Here is a 25551-nt window from a genome sequence, read left to right on the forward strand (position 1 = left end):
TGTTGCCCTATTCGCATCCAAGGACGTTTGATGAATGATCACCCAGATCAAACTGGGGGGAACTTGCTTTCCATCAGGAATGTAATTTTTGAGACCTAATTATAACCCTGTCAGGGAATATTGTGCAGAAGAGCACAGAGGATAAACACTGCTCAGTGTTTAAATGCAGCCAATGGGGCACAGGGGCCCTGCTGACAGTTTTACGGGGATGGAAAGCAGTTGTGAGGGGATCATGCTCTGGCTGTGGGAATAGGGAGCTACTATATCTTTTTAAAGTTACTTTTTGTGTACTTGTAGTACTTGTGTAGATAAATCACATATTTGAGGGCAAAATAAATCTCTGCTTCTGTCAAATACATTTAATAGCAATCACACTGAATGAAATAGTATACAGGTATATCTATCTATATAGTTATATATATATATTAACATTTTTACTATGAACAGCATGTTATTTGTAATATTTATAATAACAGAGTGTAATTCTAAGCAACTTTCCAACGGTATATTAAATTATCCCTGCACTGTTGGTTCTGATTCTTGAAACAGAAGCCACAGATGATTAACACGCAAGGCTTAATAGGAGTTTTGATTGGAGGGTTGGCTTCTACTAAACTGTCAACATTTATGATAAATTGACCAACAGTTTCAGGTGGCCCACCAGAGCACAGGACCACTCTCCAAACTATTTTTTCTTCTCTCTTCATTCAGTTTCTTTATTCTTTAAATCAATTCTCCTTTCTTATTATCATCTATCCTTCCATGGCCAAGGTATAGGCAAACAGGGCAAATGGGCACACCAGAGGTTTCCCTGGTATCTTGCTGGGCCAGTCTGACACTGATTGAATATACTGTGTACCTAATGTCATAGGGACCCTAGATTGGAAGCTCTGCTAGGGAAACAATGATGCAACTAATGTAGATATATCCGTGCTACATAAATAAAAGGTAATAGAATTCAGAATGCAGAAAGCAATGCCGGGCCAAACTTTTCCTCTAATGGCGCTGTGATATTCAGCACTGGCCCAAACAGTACCCAGATCACCACACCACTCATCCCTACCAGAGCTACTTAATAAGCAGGGATTCGGGCCAGGGGAGAAGTTACAGACAGGACAGAAGAGCTGGGGCTCAGGTTGGGGCAGAAAAAGTACGTGCCTGGCCCCCACCCACTCAGCTTTTGTGCCCTAGGCACGTGCCTCTTCTGCCTACACTTAGTTCGGGCCCTGGCAAAAAGGAATAAACAAACACTGACTTCAGTTGCAACTGCATGAACAAATAACATTGATTAACTTCTGAACAACCTAATTTTATACAAAATGTGTTAATTTCAGAAAAAGCTCTTACATCTAAAGTTATTATTTGCTATTATAAGGTCATTATGTACATTATTTAGGGGGTAGATTTATTTAAGTGTGAAATTAGAGCTCACTACAGGAAATCTCACTCACTTTCTATTTATTCTAAAAGTCGTGCATTTTTCGTAGCCATTACGATGCGCTCGTATCTTGTTGCGACTTTTTCGTATTGAACGCTCGTAAGCGGCGGGCGAAACTTTCAGACTTAGCATGATTTTGTAAGCCTCCCATAGGACTCAATGGCACCCTGCAGCTCCAACCCGGCCCAAGGAAAGTCTCCCATAGGACTCAATGGCACCCTGCAGCTCCAACCTGGCCCAAGAAAAGTCTCCCATAGGGCTCAATGGCACTCTGCAGCTCCAACCTGGCCCAAGGAAAGTCTCTCATAGGGCTCAATGGCACTCTGCAGCTCCAACCTGGCCCAAGGAAAGTCTCCCATAGGGCTCAATGGCACTCTGCAGCTCCAACCCGGCCCAAGGAAAGTCTCCCATAGGGCTCAATGGCACTCTGCAGCTCCAACCCGGCCCAAGGAAAGTCTCCCATAGGGCTCAATGGCACTCTGCAGCTCCAACCCGGCCCAAGGAAAGTCTCCCATAGGACTCAATGGCACTCTGCAGCTCCAACCCGGCCCCTAAGGGGCCCATTTACTAACCCACGAATCCGAATCCGAATTGGAAAAATTCCGATTGGAAAACGAACATTTTGCGAGTTTTTCGTATTTTTTGCGATTTTTCCGGCGCCTTTGCGACTTTGCGGAAATTGTCGCGACTTTTTCGTTACCAATACGGTTTGCACGAAAAAACGCGAGTTTTTCGTAGCCATTACGATGCGCTCGTATCTTGTTGCGACTTTTTCGTATTGAACGCTCGTAAGCGGCGGGCGAAACTTTCATGCATGATTTTGTAAGCCTCCCATAGGACTCAATGGCACCCTGCAGCTCCAACCCGGCCCAAGGAAAGTCTCCCATAGGACTCAATGGCACCCTGCAGCTCCAACCTGGCCCAAGAAAAGTCTCCCATAGGACTCAATGGCACTCTGCAGCTCCAACCCGGCCCAAGAAAAGTCTCCCATAGGGCTCAATGGCACTCTGCAGCTCCAACCTGGCCCAAGAAAAGTCTCCCATAGGGCTCAATGGCACTCTGCAGCTCCAACCTGGCCCAAGGAAAGTCTCCCATAGGGCTCAATGGCACTCTGCAGCTCCAACCTGGCCCAAGGAAAGTCTCCCATAGGGCTCAATGGCACTCTGCAGCTCCAACCCGGCCCAAGGAAAGTCTCCCATAGGGCTCAATGGCACTCTGCAGCTCCAACCCGGCCCAAGGAAAGTCTCCCATAGGGCTCAATGGCACTCTGCAGCTCCAACCCAGCCCAAGGAAAGTCTCCCATAGGACTCAATGGCACTCTGCAGCTCCAACCCGGCCCAAGGAAAGTCTCCCATAGGGCTCAATGGCACTCTGCAGCTCCAACCTGGCCCAAGGAAAATCTCCCATAGGACTCAATGGCACTCTGCAGCTCCAACCTGGCCCAAGGAAAGTCTCCCATAGGACTCAATGGCACTCTGCAGCTCCAACCTGGCCCAAGAAAAGTCACCATACTGAAGCTTGAATGAATCCGAATCTTTCGTACTCGGCGACTTTTTGTGCAAGTAGTAATGCTACGAAAAAATCGCCAAATTTTGTGCAACATTCGGAATGGCAACGAAAAAATTGCGACAATTTTCCGAAAAATTGCCAAATACCGATCATTACGAAAAAAACGCAATCGGACGCATTCGGCCCGTTCGTGGGTAAGTAAATGTGCCCCTTAGTGTGTCAATTGGGCCTATTTACTAAACAATTTTGAGATAATTTCATATTTTTCCTAACTTATAGAACATTTCGGAATGTATGCAAAAAGTTTGTTAAAATTCCACGACTTTTTTGTGGTTTTCGTTAAATTTCCACGAAAAAGACTACCAACATTTTGGAATTCTTTAATGCTTTGGTAACACTTTCCTCTTTTCACCAGATTTGATCTGTCGCGTTCCATTGAGTCCTATGGAAGGCTTCCAAAGCCAGACACGGAAAGCTTCAAAGCAAGAAAGGTTTTTGTGGTGTTTAAGAACTTTACGGCACAAAAATTTTGTGACTTTCGGAATGCAATTGCGATATTTTCTTACGAGCGATAAAAACATTTTCATGACATTTTAGAACATCAGAAATTATTATGGTTACTCCGAATTTATACCATATCGTTTTTTAAGCCCCCAAAATTTTAGTAAATGTGCCCCAATGTGTCAGTGGAAGATAAAAATTCTGATGGATTTGGCAAATATATGCTACAGGCTGACTGCAATGCTTGGCAGTGCAGGTACCTAAACGATTAATAAATAAAATATAAAGACCTTGGGATTTGTCCCAAACCTACTATCTCAGTAAGAAATGTATTGGGTGTGCATCACAAAGGGGATATTTCCGGTTACATGAGCCCCAGGTATTCGAGCAGTGTCAAGCTGAAAAATGCTCTTAGGAAAAGTCTTTTTTTGCAGTTATGTGGAGAATAATAAAGGTTTCCCAAAAAGAGACCAACTGCCATATATAGTATACAGGTATAAGCTCACCCATGGGAAACCATCTATTGGTAGCCTCCCTAAACCTACAGATTGCCAAAGATCTGGGTGGGACTATATTTAGAGGAAGTCGTTTATTATTATTGTTCAAAAAAATGTTGAACCCGAGGGATGCATGTCTTTTTGTCCTATTTTACATATGTAACAGTGTATTTATTCATCATTCACATCATTCCCTGCCCCACTAAGGAATTCAGTAGAGCTCCTCAAATATATTCATACACAGCCCACACAGTAGGGCCATCAGGTGCCAGTTAATGGAGAGACATGGGGAGAATATACAACTTCCTTGTCAATAGTGACCTGCTTAAAACTGAGCCCAAAAGAACCTTTTTATCTATCTTTTAGCTTGTAACCTTTATTAAACTATTAAACAGTGCCCATTACCTCTTGTACTGGTTATTAGTTGCATTCCTGTATGTAATATGTATACATGCATCTATTTTACAGCGCTACAAAATATCTTGGTGCTTTCTAATTACTACTACTACTATTTCTGTTAAAACTGGTGATGGATCTGTAAAAATATGTGCCACCATTTTATGGATTGGGATGAATTATGGTTCTACATGGCGGAATTACAGCCATAGAATGAGAAACCAAAGTGACCAGATGATTTATTGTCCAAGACCATAGTATTCCTGGAACTTGTGCTACTAAATGGATGAGAACGGTTGCATAAAGTCACATAAGCAGCTCTCAGCATGACTGGACCTTTGTCATGGGAAGTATCTGGAAAGTGAAATGTAGAGTGCTCCCTTTACTTATCTGCCAAAAGACTTGAGAATTTCCAGCTCCGAACTAATAAAACAGTGTTTGGTGATGATTTCCGTTTTACTAAAGCGGAAATATCTATAAATGTTTATTGTCTTAAAAGGGGTTATAACCCTTAAAATAAAATTGCTAATAATGAAAAAAAATCTAATTCTAAGCAACTTTAAAGAATTCTGGTAGGAGACCTATAATCAAGAATGGTAGGGACCTGGGGTTTTCCAGATAAGGGGTTTATGAAGACTTTCATTCATCCAGGTCATGGTATATCTAGTATAAATAAATCTAAAGCAACTGAACTTGTTCAGTAATCATTAAAGACAATTCACAACTCATCTGAGCATCTTGTTTAGTTCAACTGGCTGGTATGGGACGTCCTTGGCATTTAAACACTCCCAAAAATCCAATCACATGGTGCATTGTAGCTATTCAGAGAGGGGACTGACATTGCACCATGTGATTGGATTATTGGAAGAGTTTATATAACGAGGACTTCCCGCACTTTCTTTTAAAAGTAAAGAATTTATTTTTGGTTTCACCTTTCCATTGCCAGCAATTAATAGGAGTTTTTGTACAGGTTTCAGATACGCATACTAATGCATTATATGTTCATATTGGCATGTGTATTTCGGCCTGTGAGACATTAATGCATTTTGCATCTCCTTTGCTAATCTATATGTATAGTACTCTCAAAGTCTGGTGAATTTTGTAAGATTTTGATCAGGTTTGGTTTGACCCAAGGTGGCACACATGTGGCAGGGACATAGCTAGAAACCTATAGGCTCTGATTAAAGGTCCCCCTCCTTACTGCATTCAAAAACTAATGTCCCCAATATCCCCCAGATTTTTTTATTCCATTTCCTCTGCCCACCCATAGAATATACCTGCCTACTGAATATTGAATTAGCTACTGTAACCTCCTTCTTGCTCTGTGGTGAAAGATCTAATACTCTGAGGCCATGGAGCCCCCCAAAACCCTGGCCCTGGGTGCAATCACAACCAGTATAGTTGGAACTAAAGGGAACTATAAAAAAAATGAAAATTTAGCATGAGCTTTAGCAAATCTGTACCATTACTGAAATAAGTAAGTTACTATTATTCTAACAAATTAACTCTGGCACCCATCTTGCATGTAGAGAGACAGGATTTCTGTGAGAGTTGGTTAATATGAAAAAGCAAGCTCTAATATATCTTCTAGGGAAAGGAAGCTATCAGAGAAGCTCCATAAATTAAGCTTTGTTGTTAAATCCAGCCCCCACCCAGACAGATATCGATCGGCCAGGTTAAAAGATTCAGTCGGATCGGGGGCCACATCGGCTCATTGATGTGGTCCCCGAACCGACTGCCCCATTGCCGCCTACATAATCCAGTCGTTTGGCCCCAGGGCCAAACGATTGGATTTTTTTTTTTTTAACTTCAAGCTCCCCGATATCGCCCACCCGTAGGTGGGGATATTGGGGGAAGATCCACTCGCTTGGCGATCTCGCCAAGTGAGCGGATCTTACCGTGTATGGGGACCTTTAGTAAGTGGTACTCCAGGTAAACAGCCATTATTTTATATTTATGAAAATGGCTAATATCATGAAAACTACAAAAAAAGAATGAAAAAGGTGTTCAGGAGCGCACTGTGAACACTAAATAATGAGTGGCACATTAATATCCACTTATAATGTATAAAGGTGGCATCGGTGCTCAACACTGTTATATAGGTGGTTTTATGTCCCCTTTGATAATTTTTTTAACCTGATATAAGAATGGCCACAATCATATTCCATATTGATAGGTTTTTCCAACAGCAGACTATCTGAGCTTGCTGGATATCCATATAAAAAATGATATTGAGCCCTGGTTCCATGTATCATGTGACTAATATATCAATGGTGTCCTTTTGCAGTCTATTTGTGGAACCAGTATAACGATGTTTACATGTTTCCTATACATGGTTTCCTGTTTCCTACAGACAGTTTAGTGTTGGCATAGGTTATGGAAGGAAAATATGTGCAAACTAGCAAACAGTTTGTGGTAAATTTATAGGTTCACCAATACTTGTGTACAGTGCCAGTCAAGGCACATTAAACCACTCATTATTCATGTATAAATGTGCACGAATGCGTTCATTAATGAGATCAGTGGTATGCCAGGCTTTCCTGTTTATTAAAGGAACAGTAACACCAAAAAATGAAAGAGCTTTAAAGTAATAAAAATATAATGCACTGTTGCCCTGCACTGGTAAAACTGGGGTGTTTGCTACAGTAACACTACTATAATTTCTATAATGAGCTGCTGTGTAGCCACGGGGGCAGCCATTCAAGCTGGAAAAAAGGAGAAAAGGCACAGGTTACATAGCAGATAACAGATAAGCTCTGTAGAATACAATAGTGTTTTATCTGTTATCTGCTATGTGCCTGTGCCTTTTCTCCTTTGAATGGCTGCCTCCATGGCTATATAGCAGCTTATTTATATAAATTATAGTAGCCTTCCTGAAGTAAACACACAACTTTTACCAGTGCAGGGCAGCAGCACATTGTATTTTAGTTACTTTTATACACTTTCATTTTTTGGTGTTACTGTTCCTTTAATATGTTTACATATATTTTGTAATTGAGTTGTAAATATTGCAAAGGAATCTTTTCTGTTATAGCCAAGTACATTAAAGCCATTTTGCCAAACTCTGGTCTCAGATGAGAGTAGCAAATGTACATATTAGGTTATATATCTGTGGGTTAATAGGCTCGGGCAGGAATGACGCCTTTGTTATGGCTTTTACAAAACACTAGAAAACCAAAAAAGGTTTAGCAGGGAACTCTATAGCTATGTTTCACCTTCAGATACAGTGTCAGCTCTGACTCTCATTTACTTCGTAAAACCATTGTGTTGCTTGGCAAATGCTGAAATGTCTTTTTGCAATCAGTGGTGGTAGATTAGCCGCACTTTTAAATGTGTGGCAGTCGCAGTCCCTCCAATGCGTGTTATTATATGGGAATTCTAGGGCAATTGACATCCAGAATCTTAACCTGATCACTTTCAAACAGCCTCCCAAACAATATTATAATATAGGCCATTAGCAAGAAACATCAGGTAACAATAAATCTCAGTGACTTCCTCACCATATGTATTTGTAATTAGAGATTAGAAAATGGTCTAAAAAGGCTTTAGCAGTGTAATTTTCTTTGCAGTTTTATTAAACATACATCTGGGGGTGGCGGGCTGAGAGGATGCATTGACAAAGAGCTCCTGGCCCAACTGTAACTACATGAGCATTAAATTAAGTTTTTACTAGAAAATGGGCAAGCTTCCTAAGACTAAATGTGCCCATACACACACTGATATTGTTACACAAATCAAAACTGTGTTTTCTACAATAATCAGCGTGTATATGGTGGGAGACGAGGTGACTAATATTGGTTAAATCCTTGGATATTGGTCACCTCATCATTTGGGCAGGACTCTGGACTGATACAGCACTATTTCACGCTATTTGATTCACACTGAAGACATCAAGAAAAATGCAGTACCAAGTTGCAAAAAAGCAAGTTAGTAAGAGAATTAGTAGAGAGAAAGGATAAAAGAGTGCTCTTATGATCTTCCTACTAATTCTATCACTGATTTGCTTTATTTTCTACTCAACCCCCCTTTTCCCTTCCACCATCTACCATTTTACTTTTCTTGTTCTTACTTTTTCCACTGCTGTCTATTCAATCTCTATACCTTTTTTGGGATAGAAAGCATATTTATAAGATATAACTTTGCTGTAATTGGCACTGATTATCAATTGCCAACCCAATAAGTGAGGTGTAACACTAAAACGTGTTGAAACACAAGGAGGGATACTGGGCAAAATTCTTGGCCATAAAATTGAGTGTAATTTATTAAGAGCAATCCTATTCACCTTAATACTCTATTTATTTATGCACAATCCCAATAACTTAGGTGTAGATCTATATGCATATAAACTACAAAATTGGCTTTAGGGGTGTCCCCCTCTTATTAAAAACAATGAATAGCTGGCATTACTAAATTAGCATATCAAAAACAATGTGGTCATAATCATTTCAAGCCTTAATATGCTGCTTAATGCTTATTAGCTTATATGAGTCATTGAAACCACCACATATGACTCCCAACATTGGTTTTCAGCATGATACTAGAGCTAGGTCTATGGCTACTACTGCTTACTAACTCAAAAACCCTTCCCCCTGAATTGACCTGGATGTACAGCATAGTTGCCCCCTCAACACTTGAAACAGAATGATCGTCAAAATTTAGACTGTAAAAGACCCACAATTATGGGCATGAAGATGGCAAATTACAAGGCGATGTTAAATAGTTTTGAAGCTAGTCCCAAGAGAGAGAATGAGAGGCATGTGGGTTCAAATGCAACCTTTTTAAAGCAGGCATTTTACATCAAGGAGTGAATGCTTCAGAAGCAATGGAATACCTGAATATGTAAGACTTGCGATAAAGCCAGCAGCAATGGTAGTAAGGCATTAGGTTAAGGAATAATGTACTCGGATTATGGTGGATAAGAAACTGTGTCACTGGAACAAAAGCATCAAATAAATTGTTCATTAATATAAAAGTCAGGGAGACTGGGAAACAGTTGGGTGGAACGTCAAGAGGGAATTTCAGATAGAGGCTGTAGCCCAAGCAATGGCTTGGATGAGGAGTAGACCACTAGAAGAGTGCAGTAAGCATACTGAGATTAGAGATGTCGGGGTCATTAGTTTGAAGCTTATCCTAAAAGAGAGTGAGAAAGTGGCAGAGTGGCAGAGGGGCATGGCAGAGTGGCATGGCAGAGTGGCAGAGGGGCATGGCAGAGGAGCAGAGTGGCATGGCAGAGGGGCATGGTAGAGTGGCAGAGGGGCATGGCAGAGTGGCAGAGGGGCATGGCAGAGGAGCAGAGGGGCGTGGCAGAGTGGCAGAGGGGCATGGCAGAGGGGCAGAGTAGCAGAGGGGCATGGCAGAGTAGCAGAGTGGCATGGCAGAGTGGCAGAGGGGCATGGCAGAGTGGCAGAGTGGCATGGCAGAGTGGCAGAGGGGCATGGCAGAGTAGCAGAGGGGCATGGCAGAGTAGCAGAGTGGCATGGCAGAGTGGCAGAGGGGCATGGCAGAGGGGCAGAGGGGCATGGCAGAGGAGCAGAGTGGCATGGCAGAATGGCAGAGGGGCATGGCAGAGTGGCATGGCAGAGTGGCAGAGGAGCAGAGGGGCATGGCAGAGGAGCAGAGGGGCATGGCAGAGTGGCAGAGGGGCATGGCAGAGGAGCAGAGGGGCATGGCAGAGTGGCAGAGGGGCATGGCATAGTAGCAGAGGGGCATGGCAGAGGAGCAGAGTGGCATGGCAGAATGGCAGAGGGGCATGGCAGAGGGGCATGGCAAAGTGGCAGAGGGGCATGGCAGAGTGGCATGGCAGAGGAGTAGAGTGGCATGGCAGAGGAGCAGAGTGGCATGGCAGAGTGGCAGAGGGGCATGGCAGAGTGGCAGAGGGACATGGCAGAGTGGCAGAGGGGCGTGGCAGAGTGGCATGACAGAGGAGCAGAGTGGCATGACAGAGGAGCAGAGTGGCATGACAGAGGGGCAGAGTGACAGAGGAGCAGAGTGGCAGAGGAGCAGCAGTTGCTCTGCTGGTTTCATCCGTGCCAGCTGCTCTAGTGTATTAGTATTTATCACTGACAGTCTAAGTACAGTAGCCTCCTTCCTTTCTGCTGCCTTGCTAGATTTATAGACATTAAACATAGAAACAAAGGGCATGTTTCAATACACTATTAACCTGTCATCAGTTATAAAGGACTGCGTGGGTGGCTTTTCAGTAGCACTGGGGATAAAGAGAAGGAAAACCTTTCTTCCTTGCCTGGGTTTGTAGGGGTTGTTAACTTTAACCTTTAATATGTTATAGAATGTTCTGTTCCTTGCAACTTTGCGATTTGTCTTTTATTGTTTACTCTTTATAGTTTTCAAATTATTTGGCTTCCACTTCTACATCTTTCTAGCTTTCAAAATGGGGCCACTAACCTGGACGGCCAAAAAAATATTGCTGTGTAAGCTTCCAGTTTTATTATTGTTACTTTTTATTCTTTATCTTTCTATTCGGCCTCTCTCCTATTCAAATTCCAGTCTCTCACTTTCACATTTTGCATTTCTGCTCTTTTAAGATGCCAGAATGTAGTGGGAGGGTAGGACAAATGCCTGTCACCCTGAATGCTCTCCAAGAGAGGACCATAGGGACTAAAACTGTCAGGACAGTGCACACTAGAAGCCCGATCAAAGGCACTGAAGCTTAAGAAATTGATAAACGCCCATTAATTATGCATCTAAATAGACAAGCAACACCTAATGTGTTTCAAGTGATGAAGGTACATGCTTAGAGGTTATAAGAAGCAAATATGTTTGTTTTATTTTCCCTTTAAATTGATATTGTCACAGAGATTCAAATAAAAATGTAAGTTTATGTAAGTTTAGAGAGAAATACCAGTATATAAAAACTAACCCAGGTCCTATTGATCCCTGTGGGATTTTTGGAAGCGTATTTATCAAATGGTGAACTCTAACTTTCACCCATTGATAAATATGCTTGTAAACCCATAGGGATGAATAGAACGTGGCTGAGTTTATAAATCTGCCCCTAAGTGTCAGTGACAAGCTGCATCAAGGAATGGCCAGCCCTATATTCCATCTGTAACATTTTGGCTTTTTGTCCGCTTCCCTTCAAATAAGAAACTAATTTCAACATAATTGTTCCTTTTTGATGCGTGCTTCATAAGGATATCCATCATTATACAAGTTATACAATGAGTGAACCCAGATGATGATGATAGGAGGGAGGCTTATATTATATTGTCCCATCCCCAGGAGGCTGCCATACTCACAGCACCGTGATGCATTCCTGAAACACCGAGCTGTGGATTGTCTGCATCTGATTTCCCTCCAGATCCCTAAAGAAAAAGACATCCTTGTAAGATTTTCAGATAGCAGAAAGAGGTTTTCCTGGAAGGCTAACATGGTTATAGCACATCAGCATAACATCGGTTTCCTTTCTGGCTCCAGCCTCAGCATATTTATGGCACAAACCCTCTACGGAAACAGCTACATTTACAGCCAAAATAACTGACCTGTGAACATGCTGGTAATGATGATGATGGCACATAGAGAGGTTTTTGGGTTTTGCCTCTTCATTTTTTTAAACTGACCCAAACATTGATGCAACACACACAATCACCCTCCGCTGAGTCCAATGGGAAGCCCTTTACAGCACATTTCATGTTTGAAAACACTCTGTCATGTTTTTACCTTACTGAATCAATTTGCAGTTCTAGCTTTGCAATTGGTCCATGCTTGCTTATCCCAGTGTGGGGCAGTTAATAAAAATACAGAAGCAAAGTAGTCTATAGTGTTAAAGGTTATAAACTATTTAGTGTTACACATAACTGAAAGTCATAAATGAAAGTCTCTATAGCACAGAGAGTTCCCTAGAAGATATAAAGATATAACAGGTCCAGACCTATCAACCCCACAAAGTTAAAACAAGGGACATGATTGATTGACCACAGTTGGGTGTAGTCAGGGCAGGATTACATTGCCATGGGTGTGGCTACAATTCACTTGGATTCAGTGCCCAGGAAGTTGGTGTCCCTGTAGATCTAAAGGGGTCCACACATTATAAGATTTGCTTGTTTGGCGAGATTGCCAAATGAGTAGTTCTTTCCCAAATATGCCCACCTAAGGTGGGCGATATTGGGCTAATTCAATCGTTTGCCATAGCACCAACTATTGAATCAAAACAGAGATAGGAGCAGTCGGAGTGAGGACCACATCAAAGAGCCAATGCCGTCCCTGATCCGAATAAATAAATCAACGCCTGCCCAATTGACGCCTGGCTGATTTTCACCAGATATCTGTTGGGTAGTGCCATCAGGGGTCCACATACAGGGGCAGATAAGCTGCTAAATTGGCCTAAAGGACTTGAATCGGCAGGTTAAATTTGCCTGTGTATGGCCACCTTAAGTCAGAATATCTATTCATATCATATATCTATTTCTCTGTAGAGGTATGGAATCCATTATCTGGAAACCCATTATCTAGAAAGCTCCAAATTACATACAGTACAGTACTTAATCCCAGCTACGATACAAAACAATCCTATTGGGCTGTTGACAGAAAAAGGACAAAATTGACAGTATTTTTTACTTTTTTAACTTCTATTACACTATTACTGCTCTTGGCTTCCTAATGTAATGCTACCATAAACCAGGACATTATTTTTTTCAGAAAATAATCATAGCTAAGGGAAACTTTTTTCTCTTTCTCCCAGGTTAAAGACCACAGGGCTCATGTATGTGCACTTGTGCAGTTGTGGTTCCCAAGATTTCCACACTATCGAATGCGCATAAAAACTGCTTTTATTAAGGTACTTGCACTTTCGTATAGTTGTACTGGGCACCGCTCAGTCCTACCTGCTACTTAAACAGCTCTAGATCTAATTGCTTTTGTAATTAAGTCCCTACCATAAAAAACTAGGGTTTTTATGAAGAGCTAAGAGAGTCCCTTGTCCCCTTTAATAGACATTACAAAGTTCAAAGGGGGCAGCCAGTTTAAAAGTGGGCACAGTAGAATGTACCTGAACAAAGACTACATTCTGCCTCTTATTCTACTCTACCTTACCTACTCTATTATGATGGCAAATGTGCAATAATGAGGTTATTATAGGAAAGTAAGGCCCGGAGACGGGCGCAGCGTAGGGGGAGGGCCTGCATGACAGGGCAGGCTGCGCAAGCGGGGATTGGCAGAGCAAGGCAAGGGTCAGAGGGGGGTACAAAAGGAGGGGGCAAGGGGAGGGAAGGCCATTCAGCGCGGGAAGCGGGCGCAAGACGGTCAGGCGGCACCCACAAGAGGCCCACCCACCCTCCCTATATATAAAAAATAAGGAGTAGCAAGGATATAGCGTAGGACTGAGAAAGTAGGGGCATCTTAAGGTAAGCACTAAGCAAGCATCAATTAGCAGTCACAGCGTTGGCGGGTCCTTTGCCAGTCTGCCGGGCATGGTGTTGGACAATACTGGACCGTTGGGGGCAACCCCTAAGGTGGGTACCCACGGCGAGGTTGGATATGGTCAGTTAATTACCCAGGGGCGTGGTCCCTTGTGGATGGTTGGTGTGGATATTAACGCTATGCGTACCCACTGAGCTAGGTAAAAGCGGCTAGTGGGTATTGCTGGCATCTGGAAGGGCAGACTGGCAGAGGGCCTTATAAAAGTTATAAAATGTTATAATGTTACTATACTAATAACGGTACTAACATACAAGGTATGATGTTAAAATGTTTACTCATGGCTGTTTTTTGTTAAGTAATAAAGCTGTGGCCATATCATCCAATCAAGGTGTTGTCACGCGTTTTATTTATTTAAGTAAAGGGGTGGTTGAGAGGGAGCGAGAGATAGGCCATGCACCTGGTCAAGCATTACTAAGTCCCTGTATCCTGCCCATGATAATACCATAGTGAGCTGATGAATCAATGCAGCACATTAGGACTCTCACTGAATCTCTATGGTGATGCTTCTGCTCAGTGTAGCTATGAAGCCTCCGTCTTATCTCTAAAAATTAAGCAAATAGACTGGAGTATTTCTTTAGCACGGAATAAGGGATATGAATAGCGTGTTCAGACATTCCAAGCAGGAATCCAGAATTAAACAGTTTTTTTTTAAAGTGATACTGGCATCTGAATAAAATGTATACAACGCATAAAATTGTGTAGTTTAGGGCAGTTTTCAAAAAAATTAAATGGTGCCTAGAGGAATTCACCGGAGCCATGTGACTGTTTATTTCTATGTCCTCTCTGACAAACAGCATGACAGGGTTAACACTAGATATGGCCTTGGAATCCAGAGCCTATGTCCCACAGGGTAAAGCAGGATCAAATACACTTCATCGGAATGGGTCATTCACTTTGGCTACAGTGCTGCTTGGAATGATTGTGACTGGTCTAACAAAGAGTAAAGAGATAAGGAGGCTTGGCTGAAGCAAACCAGTCACACTGAACTTGTAAACCAGATGTGATTTAAGCCTCTTTTGCTACAGAAAATAACAGAATACTATAAAGGGTGATGGCCCACAGGGACTACGGCTTCCGCAAGAGGAAACTTTATGTGACTTTGGAAATAAAGCAATGTGTATGTGCCACTAAGATACTCACAGCCAGTTGAGATGGGGCATTTCCTCACAAATGGAATTCCTTGGGATTTCTCTGATGGAATTGTTTAGCATGTCCCTGGCAGAAAAAGAGCACATTTAGATCAAATGATATATAGACATTTGCTAGACCAATGCACAAGTAAAAATAAAAAAAAGATTTTTATTGGAATTTCTAAAAATAAAATGCTGCACTAGAATTGTTTGGGTTGAAGAGTAAACTTACATCTTGGTTACTGAGAAGCATTCATGGAGGAAATTATTTTATCAGATCCCCCTATTCAATTTAATGAACTCCTCCTTAGCTGAAAGCTTGAGACACGAGTGGCAACAAAGCTCATTATCACTCAACAGGCAAACATTAACCATTCCATTTATAGTCACCAAAACACTTACAGGAAGTACAGGGATTCCAGGCCAGAGAAGGTCCCAGGAACAATCTTGGACACTTGGTTATTATCTAAAATACTGAAGAATACAAAATTTATTGTGAGGGGATGTGCTCTACATTGCATTGTATAAAGGGGAGATCCAAGGGTGGTTATATGCTAGGGCAGAGTAAACATTTGCCTTGTGCCCCATCATCACAAGGCCCTTTTGGGTAAGAAGAACATAAAAGTACAAAAGGACACATTAAATGTAACGACTGCTAGATATCTTCAGCATATATATATAACCTACTAACATGGACAGTGGATTGTGCTAGTAGACAAGGGCCAGAAGACATAGATAATGATAAATGTAGCAGTGCCAAAGAGAGCAACATCAGGAAGAAGAAATATGAGAAGCTGGAGAAGTACCAAGGCCTGAAAGATGAACTAGAAAGAACGTGGAAAGTGAAGCCAAAGTGGTCCTGGTGGTGGTAAGAGCACATGGAGCTGTGATAATGGCTCCAACAGATCTCAGAGCAACATCACAGAATTCTGTTGAGAGGAGTGCAGTGCTAGGAACAGCCAAGAACTGTGCAGAACCCTCAAACTCCAAGGCCTTTGGTAGAAAACCTGAGGTTGAGGAAGACACATGCCAACTATGGGGGGTAAGAGGTCCTCTTTTTATATAAATAGCCACCTGTGGGTCACCCCTTATTTACAGGTGCTCAGATGCCTATATAGAAAATATTACCATGTCCAAGTATTTTTTACATTGTATTATTATCTTCCATATTCAGCAGTGAAGTGCAGCACCTAGGCATCTGGAGGTCGATGAGAGTTGCAGTATAACAAATGCTGACATTATACAGCTTGATGATTCCTGCTTTCTATATTTCACCCAGCCATTTTAGCCTTACTTCATTATTCAGACCCTTGTTTTCTGTTGCTCTGACCCTGGAGTTACTTACAGCCATTCCAGGGATCTAAGGTCCTTGAATACTCCAGCCTTCAGGGACCTAATCCGATTCTGACTGAGGAACCTGAAATGAGAGGCACGGCAAGTGGTGCACACATCAGTCTCTCTGGGGGTAAATGAGCAAGGTAATAAAACACTGTGACATTTCTTAAATGTTTCTGTCAATCTGTTGCTGCCATGTTATCCAGAATGCTAGGGACATGGAGTTTTCTGGTTAATGGGGCTTCCCATAAAATGGAGCACAATAAACATTTAAACATAACAAAAAAGGATTGTTTTGCCTCCAATATGAATTTATTCAGATAAGTTGCCATCAAGTACAAGGTACTGTTTTAATCAGGGTAAAAGGAAACATTATTTAAACAGGAAACTATGGGAAATGGCATTACCATATTTCAGACCTGTTGGATAACAGATTTCTAGATATTAGATCCTATACATCAACAAATAAATAAAGGTGATCAGACCCACAGGGGGTGCAAACCCTTATCAGGGGAGAGGTGCAGTAGCGCTCAAACCATAAACAAGGGTATAATTATACCTCCTTAAAGATGGCTTCTGCACCTCAATGAATTAATAGGATGAACACAATACTGTATTGTTAGTTCATAAAAAATAAAGGGAATTATGAAGCCCCCTAAAATCTGCCTAACGTGTTATCCATGTCATAGGCATGAAATCAACATACAACTAAGTTAGAGGCTGAGATTAGTTAGACACCTTCTAAACCCTGCTATCTGGCTATTTTATGCACTATATTACTATATATACTCAATGTTTATTGTCAAACACAGCATTTTTTTTACAAGCAGGTGTCATTTAATGGTGGTGGGGTAGGATGCAGAGTGCTAAAATAGGTGCAAGCATTTGTGTTTTGCCATCAGCACCATTTGTAGCACACAAAGACCTATGTTCCCCCTAATGAATACAACACTGCCCACATTCATCATGGCTGTATACATAAGAGAAGGGCAGAGGAAGCCACCAGGCATAATTGTCTCCATTGCCTCCTATCCATTCCCCTAACTTGCACGTCATATAGATGCACAGTAAGGATTGGGCTGCCTTGCGTCTGCCAACCATTATGGTCTGAGCCTCGTGTCTCATTATAATCTGGTTCGAAGTGCAGACAAAAGCACATGCTTATTAAATAAGGTGCAAAATTGTGGCCCATAGTGCTTTAGCACTTGCATCCAGGGTCATGGTAACTGACCCCTAAAGTACAGGTATGGGATCTGTTATAATTAAAATTTATTTCCTTTTTCTCTGTAATAATAAAACAGTACCTTGTTCTTTTTCCCAACTAAGATATAATTAATTCCTATTGAAGGCAAAACAATTATATTGGGTTTGTTTATTTAATGATAAAAATATTTTTTATCAGAGTTATAGTATAGAGATATTAATTACGGGAAGATCCCTTAACCAGAAAAAAAACCCCAGGTCCTAAGCATTCTGGATCCAAGTCATTATGACTTGCCATTAAACATAGAAATAAAACTTTAGGTAAAATGAATTATATGTAAAAATCTCAGAACATTACCACCCCTATAATCCATCCTTACTCATTTATTAGTGAAATAGCTAATATTGCTCTTGTTACAGTAAGGCAGAATGACTAGTTACATTCATTTTAACCAAATATGTTACACTACTGATTCAAGTGTTTTCTGATACATTCGTTTGGATCTTGCAGTACATCCAACACATAATAAAGTGGCATATTAATGTACAGGTATGTGATCCATTATTCAAAAAGCTCCAAATTTCAGAGCTACTTAGTATCTGAAGATAGGAAGTCTTTAAAAATGTCTGAGTAGCCTAGAAAATAACCCTAAGGGCTAAGCAATCATTCAATGTAGTAACATAGATTAGTCAGACTTTGTATTGTGTATAACTTGTGCTCTTTGATGCTCTCCTTTCCAACGCTCCCTACTAGATATCCTTCCGTTTAGAACCCCCCCTTTTTCTCTTCCCACCACCCCCTGACAAAATAACCCAATCCAACAACCATCAGCCACCCCGACAACGGACAGCTTTATAATATTTGCTCTTTTGATTTTCTTACCTTTTGTCTATGCATATTTATACAAAAGGCGGTAGGAGTTACAAAATCTTTCAAATCTATCTCAATATACCTACTATGCCTGTTATTCTTTAAAGAAATTCATTTACTGTCTTATTCAATGTAATGTTGGACTGTTTATAAAACCTAATAAAAATTTAAAAATTAAAAAAAAAAAAATGTCTGAGTAATTAAACATTGTGCCACCCTTATAACAGACACTAAGACATACAGACTCGTTTCCCTTCTTTCCCACATAAACAATATGTAATTACTGGAGTGTAATTGCTCTTATTAGTACATGGCTAACACCATATCTGAAGTGCACACTGGCACCTATCAGCCCATCACTGCCAGATTGTGGCTTTCCCATTGTGCTTTGTGCTTACTAATGAAAAAGGGATTTTTTGGGGGGGATTTCCCTTTACTCACAGCATCTTGAGCTTGAAAAGCCCTGAGAAAGCCAGGCGAGAGATGTCATGGAGTTCGTTGTTCTGAAGAAGCCTGCAAGGCAAATGGGAAGAGATGAAAGTGACGCTGAGGAAACCCAAACCTTGGAAACAAAATTATTTTCCCACTGATGACTAGTTTTAAAACTATTTTAAATGGATTCTGTAGTCAGAATGATGTGGGGACCATATACTTTTCAGCTATAATCTATAATGCTTTTTGGCAGTAGGAGCACAGTTCTGTAGAAGAGCCTGGGACTGCTATAAGAAATGAATATAGGGGATGTTCAAGCTTATTAAGGGGTTAACAAATGGGACCCTGAAATCATACTTGCTGTTGAGCTGTCGTCTGTCTGTAACTTTCAGCCTAACCCTGCATTTTATGTATGTCAGCAACTCTGTATTAGTCAAGGGGTAAATCTGTACCATGCAAGCCTTGGGCTCATACAGCATCCATCAACCAGTGCTTGGTGGCCAAACCAACCCAACCAAAAACAAACCATCTCACAACCCAAATCACCAATTTGAGGGTTTCTCAAGGTCTCTCAGCTGAATGAATGAATGAATAATTCAAATTCAAGGTATAAGAAATCTTGCATTGGATAGATGCCACTCTTATCCCTCCCTGTTCAGAAGAATAGGAAGTGACACCTGACCTTAGGGTTGCCACCTCAGCCCTGGTGAAGACACATGGAGCTACTAGTAGCAGCTATTTGTTGTGGCTACTAAAATAGACAATGCTGATCATTTACTGATAACTGTTTCTACATGTGTTTTAGAAGAGGCAATTCTCAGTATTGTCTATGGCAGGGTATTTTCTATCATTTAGTAATGCTGGTCACATATTGAATCTACATCCTGCATGGCTAGTAAGCAATTCATTCTGATGCATGGCTGCACAAAAATCAGCTTAGTCTGCTTCCTAATTAATTTCTAATTAGCCACACAGAATGTGAATACAATATGTGGCCAGTATTGAAGGGGTGAGGTGGCAACCCTACTTGGCCTGTGATTTGAAGTGCACTATAAAACAAAACTAAACTCCTCCAACTTATACGACAAATGGACTGAAAATAGGAATTTCATATGTTTGGGATTTGACAGAAGAAAATATTCACATTGTATCTACATATTTACAGCGACATTAAATGCGGGACCAAAATCATCATTAAACAGCCAGTGCCACTATGATCCTATAATTAGCTCTAACTATCTGTTCAATATAACAAATAACCTATAAACATCACTATGTTATCTCCAGTAGTCTTTGTTCTGCTTATAAACACAGATCACAAGCAGCTGTCATTACGCATCAGATCCTATGCCCAATCAGTAAACTTTGGGTACTATGACCTGTTGCTAAATGCTATGTCCCTATGCTGCTATCATAAAAGCAAGACACTATATCCAATTATAAAATGCCAGATCCCATGGCGCCTATCACACAGAGCCAACTGCCTATATCCAATTATAAAATGCCGGGTCCCTGTGTGCTATCATTAGCTACCAGATCCTATGTAATGCAGTCAGCTGCCACTCTTATTTTATTTTTTTATTAAACTTCAGGTCGAATGTCCTTATCATTGAATGTCAGAAACTATTCCCTGCCTGCCTTTACACAGGCCATATCACTAAATACACTTGCTTATTTAAACCATCATTAACCATCTGTTCATATAGTGTTTACCACCCATAAAGTGGCATTAGAATGTATATTACAGCTGTGTATTTTGGCATCAGTTTAATTGGGATACACACAGTTATTACAGATGGCTTTCTTACACTACAATGTATAAAGACAAACACTGCTGATTCCAGCGCTTCCCTATAGGCTTTCAGTCTGTAGCAAATGAATATTTACACACACGCGTTCCCCCCACCCCTCACTCACAGCTTTTCCAGGTCCTGGTAACGGCTGAAGATACCATCATGCAGGGTTTTGATTTTGTTGTCCTTTAGATTCCTAAACAGAAAGAAGAACATATAAACTCTCTTTGTGTTAACAGTGACATGACTTAAAGTTACTTGTCCCCACTAGCCATTTTATCTAGGGAAAGTCAGGCTCATCACTACTGTGGCTTTGCATCTATAGTTGCCCCTCTGGCATGTATCTCTTAAGGCAAAATCCTTTACAGACAACAGTATAGCATTTGTTTAACAGTAACCGTATATACAAATAGCCAAATATACCAATGCCAATATGTTTTCAAATCCTTTAGCCCAAGACACTCTTTGCTATTGAAAATGTTATCCATAATTGGCAGATAGGGCTACCATCTGGCTGGTATTTCAGTGGCCAGGGGCAGTAATACAAATGCATTTGCTGGTAAATTTGTAATCCTTAGTTGTAGTGCCTCTGATCTGCCCCAACCATGCCACACTACTCCCCCTCCATCCCACCCATTGCCACTTTAAACTTTTTCTTTACCGTATGATCATCATTTTATCTGGCCCTTGCACATACTGTACCGGCCCACTACATGTAATATGTTGGACTGCACTGATCTAGAAGATCAAATGACCATTCTTCACATTTCTTACCATAAATGGCCATTACAGACATTAGTTTTGGTAGCCACTTTTTCAGTCTCTAATCTAAGCAAATTGTGATTAAACCTATATCTGGTACAGTGTGTATAAAGCTGGATACTTACAGAGCTGTCACATTGGAAGACACAGGAGGGACAGAATGCAAGCCCTGGCTAGAGCAATTCACCATGCGCCTCCAGCACTCACATGGCTCGGGATATATATCCAGCACTGAAAGAGTGTGAGGGGGGAATATGTAAGGGAGAGATATTCTATTAAAGCTTGTTGGGAAGCAGATATAGATCATGACATTAGCCTGAAATAAAGGTCAGGTCACTACCACAAGACACTAACCCAGCTGGCACCAGTGGCAATAATACCTACAGAATATTAGTGACCCTGGTGCATTCTTACTGGGGTGCTATATTTGTAACTGTTGTGCTTATATAATGGGGCACACAGGTGTAGGATCTGATATCCAGAATGCTTGGGACCTGGGAAGGTCTTTGCATAATTTGGATCTCCATACCTTAAGTCTGCTAAAAGTCATTTAAACATGAAATAAACCCAATAGGATTGTTGCCACCAATATGGATTCAGGCATTTTAGTTAAGGTCAAGTACAAGGTACTGTTTTATTATTACAGAGAAAAAGGAAATCATTTTTAAAATGAGAATTATTTGCTTAAAATGGACTCTGCGGGAGATGGCCTTCCTGAGCTTTTTGGATAACTGGTTCCCAGATAAGGAATCCCATACCTGTACTATGAAAATTACTGATATATCGATATTTCCCCACTGATTAACAATATAACATAATAATTAAGCTATGATTTCAAATAGGAGGTAATATTTCATCTCTCAGTTCATCAATGCAGTGCCACCTTCTCCGAGGCAATTATTACCAGGTAGACGTGAATATGTGAGATATTTTCGCCTAAATGTTACTGACGGATTTATCAAGCTAGCTACTAGCTAATGCACATTTTTGTCACCTATTTTAAATGTCAGGATAAACTTATTCCTAATGCCAGGCCAAGGAGAATTGAAACGTGTTGATGTGGGGGATTCTGTGAATTCAATAAAACGCTTTAGTTTTGTGTACTGTGAGTGCTTCCGCATTGCATAGTTATCTGACTTATTATTGGAGAAGCACCCGGGAGCTGATCCGAGTGAGTGAGTGCCGGCTTCCATTGCTGTTAGTATAAAATACACGTCTTTGTTATAAAATTGATCAGTTTTTAGTTTTAGTGTCTTACTTGCTTACAAAATACTAATAAGACTTTTTCAGCTATGAGGAGAGCATAAAAAGCATGCATATAGAATTATTTTTCAGGCATACGGAATTATTTAACTATTGCCCAACTGGCACAATCACTTTTTTTGGTGATTTCAATACAAGTCTATAGGAAACTTCGGGAGAATGTCTCTGAACTACCCAAAAATGAAGCACAACACTTCTCTGTGTGCTGTTACCCTTAGATGAAAGTATGACACAAGCAAACCTATACAATACCGTGAGTACATAGATGAGCATTATCTAGTGTTAGTATGAGACAGAAGTATCCCAATAATGCCACGCACTTCTGACTTACTACATTCATGTGTCTCTTCATCCTGCATTTTTCTGTTGCCTCTGGCACTCTGTATTGTGTCAAACAGCTTGGGCCATCCACTGTTATCCACTGCAAGAGAATACATTTATTAGCACAGTTAGACTGGTCCAAATTTTACCAGCTACAGCCATGGCAGGGGCTACCTATAGGGCAGCTTGGGTAGTCCATGTTTTTAGGGAACTGGTAGTCTGACAGGTATAAATCATGCACTACCTTAAAGGGACATGCCACTTTCCAAAGCAAGACTTGTTAAAGAGCCCCACACAACACAGAGCCCTCTAATATACCTATCATTGTAATCTGTTCCTTCAAACAATATGAATAATTACCATTTTTATGAATCCAGCTACAAGATAGTTCTTTTCTTTGTGCATCATTTGAAATCCCGGTAGGGGAGGAGGGACTAAAACACTGATAATAAAACTTCTCCACAGCTTACAGACAGCATGTAGGAGCTACATAACCCACAATGCATTGCACTGTGATGTTCCTTTCTTTATTGCAGTGGGTTGTGGGATTTGGACGATGCATGCCAAAGGCTCAAACATTTTGTTTGAGTTTCAAAGTAGTCAGCCAGATCAGCAGGAAAAAAAGGGGCCAGGCTTAGGTAACTGTTCCAAACCATATTATTGATGTATACTGCAAAGTTGCTTGAAATGATGCCTACTTTAACTTGAAGTTGTGTTTGGGTGGAGTTCCCCTGTAAATATGAAAATGTGTTTATTTAAAAAAAAAACAAAAAAAACCATGGTACCACAGCCATGACATACACAGGCACTGTGAAGACAAGTTGAGGTGCTACATATTCTTACAGAAAGACATACAATTCCCCATAAATAAGAAGCTGTGTGTGTGTGGGGGGGGGGGGGGGGGGGCATTAGTCTAAACAAATAAAGATAATGAATGGAAGTTTATGCCACTTATTACTACCACCAACTCTAGTCCCCATTTTCTGGAACTAATCGTTTTGTTAATTGTAACCAAAAACAGCGAATCAGGAGTTATCGTTTCATGATATGATGCAGTTAGAATTGTGAAAGCCAAAGACGGGCTACTTTGGCTTTCTCTACCAAAGCAGAATTTGATTTGGCTAATGGCACATGTGCGGAGAAACAACTGTCACCTCCTTTGCTGCCTGTCATTAGCACTCATGTTTTTAGAATGAAATTGACCTGTTGGTGACAGGCAGTTGCCATTATTGTCAATGGCAGTCAGCAAAGGCAATTTCAGGTGCTTTTTGCTGATGACGCAAATGCTATGTGTGCCATTAGCCTTAGCAATAAAATTACATACAGCCCTAGACTTATCCCCATTAAAACAGTAACAAAACCTGATACTTATCATTTCATCTGTTTTCAGTATAGTAAAATAATAACCTTTACATGTACATAAGTCAGTTATCCTCTTTCAAAGCCCCGGTGCCAGGGAATATATCTATTATCCCCTCTGGGACTGGCAATTAATGCAAAATCCATAAAGGAATGTGAATAATATTGCTATGGAGTTTTTTTTAAACAAGTTTTATATTCTTTCAGTTTGTTGGGTATTATTGCATTTTTATTATTATCTTTATTATATCCTTATTTTTTATATGGGATGAACATATTGAGGATCTGTACAGAGATTATACATCATTCACTTCAGTCCCTTTTACAACTGGAAGATGTTTCTCTGTTTCAGGGTTCTAGAGGTTTTTGTGGTTTTTTGATGCTGCGAAAAGTCACGTTGTTTCTGCGTCTTTTTCCGGTCAACCTTTTGATAAATGTCTGACATTTGTGGAAATTAGTTTAATTGTGGTTTTGAAAATCTCTAAACTCCAATGTTGATAAGTGGGCTTCCCCATATAATAAAGACTTAATAATAATTTGCAATTAGTTTTCATTTTGGAATAATGGCCAATGAATAGAACCTGAATACAAATATAAGAAACAAAAATAAGAATAATATTAAGACTGAAGCCTCACTGTCAATCTGAGTATTTATTTTTTGTGGGATCGGTGACCCTGACAACCAAATAGAATTTTCATGGCAAAATTGATAAAAAGGATAATAATAGAAATAATAGGAGAAGAAGGCAAACTGAAACCTGCTTTAGAATCTGTCCCTCTATAATATTTAAATGTCATATTAAGCCTTTCATCAGTTGTACTTTTCTACAGAAATGAAAGCACTTATAGATTTTATCTGCAAACTGTAGGCAGATGGTGGTATCATGTTTTATCAGGTTGGTTAAAATATTCCCATCTACATGTGCAGACAAATACTAGAGAGACTGGTATTCAGCTGGGAGCTTTTTACATACACAGAGATCCTTCCATACACTTGCCCAGCTTACAAGTCAAGTACATTCACTGTTGCTCACTAGAGAAGAACCTCTACCTTCAGCAACAAAAGATTGGTAGGGATGAGCGAAGTTTTTTGCCAGGAATGGATTTGCAGCGAATTTCTGCATTTCACCATAGGCGAGTTGTTTTGCGTAACTTTTGCGAAAATTCGCAGTGGAAAATTCCATTGCACGTAAAGAAAAAGTTGCGGCCGTGTCAAAATGGGCGTGGGCACAGCAGAAAACGCGCGTGACAAAAAAAGATGAGGGCGACAAAAAAGTTGTGCGACAAATGCGTTTTGCACAGCTTC

General features: G+C 40.7%; 1 protein-coding gene across 1 annotated transcript in view; it reads right to left on the reverse strand.

Annotated features, from left to right (window-relative positions):
* LOC100494508 (relaxin receptor 2) overlaps nt 1-25551 on the reverse strand; it is a 137763-nt gene that overhangs the window by 29984 nt on the left and 82228 nt on the right. The window contains exons 3-10 of the mRNA XM_002938918.5: nt 22897-22986; nt 21428-21533; nt 20665-20736; nt 18757-18828; nt 16252-16323; nt 15309-15380; nt 14917-14991; nt 11598-11663 (exon numbers count right to left, since the gene is read on the reverse strand). Of these exons, the coding sequence (XP_002938964.2) occupies nt 11598-11663; nt 14917-14991; nt 15309-15380; nt 16252-16323; nt 18757-18828; nt 20665-20736; nt 21428-21533; nt 22897-22986 (625 nt within the window). The remainder of the gene's footprint in view (nt 1-11597; nt 11664-14916; nt 14992-15308; nt 15381-16251; nt 16324-18756; nt 18829-20664; nt 20737-21427; nt 21534-22896; nt 22987-25551) is intronic.

Source organism: Xenopus tropicalis, chromosome 8 (assembly GCF_000004195.4).
Source record: "Xenopus tropicalis strain Nigerian chromosome 8, UCB_Xtro_10.0, whole genome shotgun sequence".
Taxonomy (NCBI): domain Eukaryota; kingdom Metazoa; phylum Chordata; class Amphibia; order Anura; family Pipidae; genus Xenopus; species Xenopus tropicalis.